Source organism: Nicotiana attenuata, chromosome 2 (genome assembly GCF_001879085.1).
Source record: "Nicotiana attenuata strain UT chromosome 2, NIATTr2, whole genome shotgun sequence".
In the NCBI taxonomy this organism is placed as follows: domain Eukaryota; kingdom Viridiplantae; phylum Streptophyta; class Magnoliopsida; order Solanales; family Solanaceae; genus Nicotiana; species Nicotiana attenuata.
Genome location: NC_031990.1, coordinates 78,147,225 through 78,156,332, shown reverse-complemented (window position 1 = coordinate 78,156,332; position 9,108 = coordinate 78,147,225). Strand labels below are relative to the sequence as shown.

General features: G+C 35.1%; 1 protein-coding gene across 1 annotated transcript; it reads right to left on the bottom strand.

The window, feature by feature from the left end:
* LOC109213340 lies at positions 600-8,696 on the bottom strand. The gene is made up of 12 exons (XM_019377135.1): positions 8,558-8,696; positions 7,993-8,092; positions 7,077-7,204; positions 6,851-7,001; positions 6,559-6,668; positions 5,349-5,432; positions 5,214-5,262; positions 5,003-5,094; positions 3,690-3,819; positions 2,495-3,518; positions 1,409-1,519; positions 600-1,316 (listed from the first exon to the last, which is right to left on the bottom strand). Exons 2-12 carry the CDS (start codon positions 8,083-8,085, stop codon positions 700-702), a joined length of 2,589 nt encoding a protein of 862 aa, XP_019232680.1. The 5' UTR covers positions 8,086-8,092; positions 8,558-8,696; the 3' UTR covers positions 600-699.

The following is a 9,108-nucleotide window of genomic DNA, read 5'->3' as shown; positions in this document are numbered from 1 at the left end:
TTTGAAAAAAATACTCTTAGAAGCACTTTGTAAAAGCTTGGTCAAACACTAATTCATGCTTAAAAGTGATTTTCAAATTAATTAGTCAAACACAAGCTATGAGAAAAACTACTTATCAAAATAAGCTGATTTTAGAAGCTTGGCCAAACAGGCTATGAGTCGGGGAAAAAATTGAGTTAATATGATTTTAGTCAAGAACTTTTTGTTTTGACCAAAAAAACAAGATTTTAATCATGAGAAGTGACAATCAATATTGTTAAAAAAAACCTCTATTGTTGCAGCATTTAAGAAACTAATTACTATGACAAAAATTGAAAAAAGTTATATCTAAAAATCTTGAACTTCTAGCCGCGCAAGGTCGTATCTCAATACAGGTGATGTTTCAGTTGTCTGTTATAGCTAAGATGTTAGTTGCTAACGTTTATTCTATGTTAGGTACACACATCATACGATCGTCTTTCATCTAACATAGTTTTGATAATGATAATATTGTATTCATCTAAAATTAATGTGACAAACGAGCTCTTTTAATCAGCTAACGGATGATAGGAAAATGAAAACTCAATTTCAACCCCCCCCCCCCCCCAACAATCCAAACGAAAATCCAAAACAAATTAGTAACATATTAATAATTTCTGCAGACAACATAGCAAAATAGAAATTGGGGACAATTTCATTCTTTTTTCAAAGAGTCACAGGTTACATTCCAAAAACTCTGGTGTATACATCGCCAGACCTGGGCGCCTGGAACATAATATCTCCATATCCAGCATAGAAATTTTTGAAACCTAATCTCTCATTTTTCTGGAGTTCTGTCAAGCAGTCTACTTCATTACTATGATGGATATCGCGGAAACTATTGTGCTGGAAGCCATTAAAGATGTTACCATTGGCAAGCTTTTGTTGTGGAAACTGTGAATAGGGAGATGGATCAAAACTTTGGTGTCGGTTGACCATCGATGAGAAGCCATATATATCATCTAGACCAAAATATTCATCCCCGCCATGACCAGGAAATCTTTGTAATTGATGAACAGATGGTGTTTGTGAAGCAAAAACTTGAGAGAATTTCCCTTCTTGATCTACAGATTTTTGTTGCATCAAATGCCAGATTCTTGCCTCGTCTTCAAAGGCTCTCCTCTGTGGTACACAAGCTGACCCGATTTCCCGGGCAGAGATATCAAAACCATTTGTCGGCTTGCCGCTTCCACAGCTTGATATGGCAGGTTCAACAAAATCAATATCACCTGCACTGCTAATACTTCCAGTTGATGGTGTGTGAAGCAAACTTGATGAAATATTTACTGAATGACTTCCTGTAAATAACAGCAAAAGAAACTATATGTTAACTTCATTCACAACAAACTACAGCTTATCATGCAATGAAAAATTGAAATGTGGTTGTTACCGGAGAGAGCACGAGGGATTCGTCCTATTTCATCAGATGAGGCAAAACTGCGAAGCAGGTCCCCAGAGGGCATTGAAAATCCAGGTGGAGCCAAAACTTTTGTTCTAGTGACTGTTAGACAGCTCAGAAGTTTCAGTATACGGAAACCAATAAACTGCAACATTTATCAATAATGTACCGCTATACTACAGTGTAAAGATGCTCAAATGTATGAAATAGAACACTATATAATATACCACTCTACTACAGTATAAAGATGCTCAAATGTATGAAATAGAACACTATATAATGTACCACTCTACTACAGTATAAAGATGCTCAAAAGTATGAAATAGAGCACTACAGTGCAGCAACTGGTTAAATTAAAGAACAGAGGTCAGCGGAAATGCACATGTATATATAAACCCCTTTCATTAAATCCCTTTATATTTCCTCATTGGTATACATACAACTTGAAGCCTGGCAAACTCAACTGCTCTTCCTCCCTTGAGAGCAAAACCAAACAAAGCAAAGATAATAATTCCATTTCTCAAGCTACGTGTGCTAATAGTGTATTTATCTATTTAAATGATAATAGCAATCAACTATAAGCCAGAAAGCTTGTCAAACTATGACAAAATGTCTTTATATATATTAACTGAAACCGGAACAGGTTTTAATGTACTGATGAATACAATATTATCATTATCAAAAACTATATTAACTGAAAGAAACCAACACATTAACACAAAGCAGAGTTAGAAAATCCAAGATAATGTCATGTTTTATTCTCTACTAGTAATTAATAATTAAAGAATGAAAAGCCTATAGATAAGCAAGGATTTGACTAATTTCAACAGAAAATATTTAATGCAAGAAAGTAAGGTGCATGCAGCAGCAAACATCATAGAAGATCCCAATTTTATAACGTTCTTTACTGATTTTACAGAATTCCTATCCAATACGCACATTAGAATAAGTAATATAAAATTGGAAAGGCACTTGAAAGAAAGAAAAAAGAAGAAAATCAATTTAAGGATAAAAACATATTGCAAAAATCTAACTGTTTTACTTGATAAAATAAGGAAAAGCCTTGCCAACACTTACTTTGATACGAAGCCTTCTGCACATACTGATCCTTGTTCTCTCTGAAATCTTGAGGGATGGATGAATTCTTTGATACCTGACCAATATTACTAAAAGGAGACTCTAATTCACACCCTTGCCTTGAAAAGTCATCTTGCTTCACGAAAGAGAACCCCGATTGATCATTGTGCAAAGAGTTCCAGGTAGCACCAAGCTTCCCATCAGATTCATTATACGAGCCAGCAAAGCTACGACGCAAGGCCATTGAATCATCACATGAATCAAAGTCGATTGACATAATATTTGAAATAATACTGCTTTCTACAGCATTGAGTGATGAATCCACATAGTTAGTCGAGTTATCACTATCAACCCTCCGTAGGTGCTGCACTATTTCTTCATTGGAGAATGAGGTAGAACTTCTGTAAACCCTATCAGATTTGACAGAACTTTGGAATTTCATATCATGTATTCCTTCATTTAATATTGCATTTACACATGAAAATGGCAGAGAAGCTTCATCCACTTGATTATGTAAAGCTCCAAAATCCCTTCCATTGCTACTCGGACTATATGACTTATGTACTAATGAATGATCACCGGAGTCCTCTGTGGATTGAGCAGAACGAGATGACATAAGAAAAGCCCTTTGAGCCACGCTATTTGAATCCTTCAGTCCTTGATCATCAGAAGACACATAATGTTCCCTGAATGGTTCATCAGAAAATTCAACAGAATTTTGGTTCCCCCACAGATTATTGACAAGGTGACTTGAAGATGAAACTTTGAACAGAGTTGTGTTCGGATATGTTTCATGACCATGATTATCATTAGTAATGGTTACTGAAGATAGGTCAGAAGATAAATCCAAAATCCTACAATCTTCACTGCTATTTCCATCTCTCTCTGCACCTGAAGTGTTGGACCGTCCAACAATATCTACAAAAGTTGTCATTCGGTTCGGCACACCAGAATCTACATCCTTATCATAAGGAATTCCATGAGCCGTGTAGCTACTGTAATTAACTGCATCATTTGCTGCATCCTAAATCACATAAAAGCTTTTGATGAACATGTTTGCAGATCAAACCAAAGAATCCATAAACACTATATCAGAAAAATACAGAAACTTTTGTGCTGAAAAAGGAGAACTAATGTTCAGATACTTTGCTAAAAAAGAACTCCACGAGCAGAACTAAACACTAAGGTTTCTTACACTTGTTGCATTTCTAATGCTAGATTTCTCAGTCGATGTATTCGATAATTCATCAATCGGAGGTGGCAAGACATTTCCTGAGCGATTCGTCATATTACTGATGTCGCCAACAATTTGTTGAACTCTATTCCTGAATAACCAACAAATAAACCAATGCTTAGATATACCCAAGAGAAATGTACCATTATGCAACAACAACAATTACAGAAGACCCTTTAGCTAAGACCATCACAGATATAAACTTCAGGAACCTCTTGAGCTCCGCTAGAAAAAATCCACATTCGTTTAGCGCAAGAAAAAAATCCACAGGGCATTCCTTCAAAAAATCATCGAGGATTTCAAGTCCCAACATTCGCTTAGCGCAAGAAAAAGAGCTTGTCAATTCCCATATATTCTGATAAATGGGAAACGAGGACAACACAAACTGCCTCCTCATATTTAACCACAATGAATAATCCTCTTACTAGAACACTCTTAGTATATTAGAGATATAACTACTAAAGTACATTAGAGAGCCCCTAGTGTGAAATATCCTTAAGTACCGAGAATTGAAATATTATGGACCCAAATAGAGCATTCATGATATTGAGTATTTCATAAAGTAAATTCCAACTAGCTTGGGATTGAGATGTAGCTATTGTTGTTGTTGAATAACAAATCCTTTATGATCTCGCCCAGAAAATAAATAGGTAGGCATTCATCAATTCTCGGAAGATTATAAATTCACGTAACAGTATAAGGCAAGAGTTTGCATGTTTCATCGGGTATTATGATGCAAATTCAATGTCAATCACCACAAGTTTGAGATATTATAAGAAAACTAGTGAAGGCACATTGAGAAATAGAACGTAAACTCTTTCAATATGGGTAACTACAATTTGACTTCCCCCATTTGTCGATCATTACTACATGAGAACATTCAAGAGACCTTCAGCACCTTTAGGCAGCCTACAACATATAGTTGACCAAAACGATATCTCTATTTAGGTACAACAGGACTATCATTCTTGTCAACCAAAAATCAAAATCAGATACTTGGAATACCAGTTTCTGCATGTAAAGCTTGCGGACCACATGTTGGATTGCAACGATTTTGCTAATATTGCTAAATTGAGAAACTGAATGTTTCTTTTATGCACTATGGTTCATCCCGCCCATAAGAGGACACTGGAAAAATAAGACAACTACAGTTTATTATTGGCGATGCAGTCATATACTGCCCTCTCAATATTAACCTCAAATCACATACGCACATCGAAGGGCGATAACACATTTATATTGGAGGCTAAGAGGAATTTTTGTGTACTTAATACCTTGTATGAATTGCAGCTGCATCATCTTTACCAAAACTATCTTCATCAGCACCAATGCTATGCAAATATAGACAAGAAGGATTACCGCAAGGCTGGACAAACGAATAAAGCATGTCAACACTGGTTATTCATTTGTTCGGTAAATTATAACATGCGCTCATAAAGGGAGTGATAGGAAAAAAGGTGATCACAAAAGCATCACACTCCATACCATGTTTCTCAACCACGCATGGCAGTACTTTGCAGTCCCAAAGGATGCTCTGCATAGGCCATTTTCACATTGTCAGAAAAAATGACATTATGCATGCATGACCAATAACGTAAAAGGAAGGGTGTAGCTGCTTACCTCAAATACCTATCTTCCAAGACAAAACCATGTACAGATTGAATACATCGTACGGCCTCCTCTTCTTTTGAATACGTAATATATCTGCAAGAAACAAGATGCAGAAAGAGATCGAATATGAGAACGACAATCTTGCGGGGGAACAAATACAATCAAATCAAAATTGAACAGTAAATTATGCACACTTTAGAAATGCACAAGTTTATGACACTGTTATGACTATCTTTATACACCAAGAGTCCAACAGTTCCAACTTCCATAGCATTGAAACAAAATCCAAACAAAGACATTCAATTAAACCTTCCCCCCCCCCCCCCCAAAGTTTCGGCAACTAGGTAATTTTAACAGCTTCTACAATTCCAGCCTCTTACAAATCATGGCTATGGCCACCTTCCAATTAAGCACTGCCAACTTCGCCTCTTTCAAGTTTCAACTAGTGATACAACCAATAGTTATTATCTTGCAACATCCTGGTTGAAAACTTTTTAAAATAATTGAAAGAGGAACAATAAGTTAACCATTATAAGCTTCAGTAATATTCACAACCCAAACACTGCTGTCAAAATTGTGAAAACTGGCTCACTTTTTAACCTCAAATTTAAAAATTTCTTCAGAAAGAGTTCAGAGATTTGAGTTTTTCTACAATAGGACTTAGAAATATATATCCCAAGCTAAAACCAATTCAAAAAGAAAAAGCAAAACAAAAGAACATACATATCCAAGGTATAATTTTTTGAGATGGACATATCCAAAGTATAATTGTTAACAAAAGACTAACTAGGCCAAAAGATAGCTGAGGGTACAAGAACCTACAATTGAAAGGATCATAAAATCTAGAACATTATATTTATATTAATACAACAGTGGAAATTTCAGGAAATGAATGATTGTCAGCAAGACCAATAGGAAGACACCCAAGACATTAGACCTTAGCAACATAAGATAATAACATTGCCCTTGAAAAAAAAAGCAATAATATTGCCCTTGAAACAGAAATAAGATGTAAACAAGGGACCATCAGAATGAAGTACTGGGAACATATTAAAGGTACTGGGAACATAATATCAGAGAAAAATAAAAATTAACTCCCACTGTTTGAGACACTACTTGGACTAATTGAATCTAAGGAAACAAATAGCCAATAACAGCAAATCCCTCAGTAATAAACACCTACAAACCAAGATAACCAAGATATGAATCATTTACTCACACACTACAGGTATCAGTAACAAATTGCTGAATTGCACCACCAGTCGTCCGAGAAAGAGAAATTTTAGTAACTTTTCCATACTGCCCAAAATATTCTTTCCGCTGTAAAAGCTGGTCAGAAGTAAGAATCATCAGTAGAGAAATGGAGAAAAAGAAATTTTACTATAATGACAAGGTTAAGAAAAAATTAGAATAAACAAAACCAATTGCTTCACTAAAAGATATAAAAAGGAAACAAAAAAAAGATATAGAAGAAATTAGCAAGGCATAAAAAAACAAAAAACAAAACATACATCTTCATCTGCAAGACTAAGAGGCAGCCCAATCACATATGCCATTTTACGTTGAATGACCCGAACATTTGTGAGATCCTTCTTGATTTCATTAGTTTTTGGCTTTGCTTTTGGTTGTTTGCTTTTCCGGTGGACATTGTTGCTCCCTGCTCTGTTTGAAACTAAATGTGTGTTACATTCTGTCTCCAAACACCTTCAAAAGTAAATTAGTCGCGAGGGAAAAAACCTCTCAATATTTGCTTGCATTTTAACAACTTTCTCTTTTTCATATGTTGTTCGACATGCAGGACATCGACCCTCTGACTCGTCTTTTTCTGCCATGTCCATTATGTGATGCCAACACCAAAGACACACCTGCAGTAATAAAAGTAATAAAGAAGCCACACAAAAAAAACTGTTTATATATTTGAAAGTCTACATCTTAGAATTCCTTCCTTAAATATCATATTATCAAGCGAGCAGTCTTATCAAGATTTCAACAATACCTAATAGTGGGGACAACATCAACTACTTGAAAGTGTGATAGCTAAGATATATCTTATTTATTCCTTTCAATTGGCTTTAGATAGCTGAAAATTCTGAACTGGATCAAAATTTAAATATGAAATAATCATTTAGCATTGCTTTCTCCAGCTGAGGGAAGGCAATTCTGATATGCAAATAGATTAACAACTGCTCACAATCCTCTCCTATTGTGTAAATATTAAAAGATGGCATTCCGAGTATAACCAAAGTCACACACATCAAGGAAAGAATCTTTTATCATGTTTTATTATCAACTTGAAAAAAGCGTGTTACAATGGGAAGAGCCCAAGAGAGCAATAGTTGCGTCCTTTTTATACATAGAAGAGCATGAGGTCATATGATGGTGCCAAATCTCGCAAACATACTACCTAAACACAATTAGCTATTCCAAAGGGTCACAAACGCCACAGTAAAATATGGACCCCAGAATGCGTTGCTTGCCTTTTGATGAGCAGTTAAGCAGCTGGGTCACAATTTTTTTTTATGAAGTAATGACTAGCAGCTTAGTCACACATATAGTTCATGAATTAACACTAAAATGTTTCTTCTACAATTATCAGATAATTGCAAATCACGACAATTGAAATTATAATGAAAAAAAGCTCAAGAATCGAGACCTGATAACCACATTTACAAGGCTTAAACTGCTGATCTGTCCAGTCCATCTCTTCGGCACAAAGAGGACACCTTTTCTCTTCTTCATTGCTCATGATTGCCCTGTAATTCCAATAAAAAACATATTTTACATTTCACTTGAACCATAAATTCAATTAATTTCTACTACATTGACAGCTCAACACATTAACAGTAACATTCACCTACATTTCCTCCAAATCTAGTAGATTTATTTTAAAAGGAAAGCAAATACTTTAAAACCCTAATTTAAAGGTAAAAATGCCACAATTTCCATTACAGATCAGAAATTTTGAAAATACATAGCCAGATTCAACTGCATTCAATTGCCACATCGCATGATGCGATTCACACATACAACATATATATATGCGCATTCATTAAAAAATGTACATGCATATAATTTTACTCATATCGAAATTTAAAAAAAAACGAATTTACATACATTTCAGCATCAACTGCAAATGTGGAATTCAAAGTTAGGCTTTTGAAAGTTTTCAGATTTGCAGAAAGAGAGCGTAAAAATGGAGAAAGGAGAAACAAACTTACAGTGAATTTTTGATGATAGAGAGAGAAAGGCAGAAAGAGAGAGAGAAAGAGAGGCGAAAACACAACTGGGGAAAAATACGGCACAGAAAGGATTGAATTGAAAGGCACAAGATTACAGATAGAGACCGCTTTTAATGGTTGGCTTTTGTTTAAATTGATGAAATCTCTGACTTTTGTATTATTAATTTATTTTTATTTTTATTATAGTCGGTAGCGGGAAAAGAAAAAAAATGAAAAATAAGAATCCCGCTTTGAGGAGGGAAACGGAAAATAGATAGAGGGGAAAGGGACCACCAAGCTTTTCGATTATACGAATGTTAGGACTTAGGAGTAGTTAATTGAGTCGTTAGCTAATTTATTGGAGGGGAATATAACTTGTCAAGATCTATTTTTGTGCTTTATATTGTTTGTACTGAGATGTGTTTTGGTAAGTTGCTAGGTTAAGAAAGAAACTTGTACTAATTCTATTAAGATGACGACGACGATGACGACAACAACAACAAGCCCAATGGATTTTTATGAGTGGGATTTGGGAAAGGTAAGATGTACGC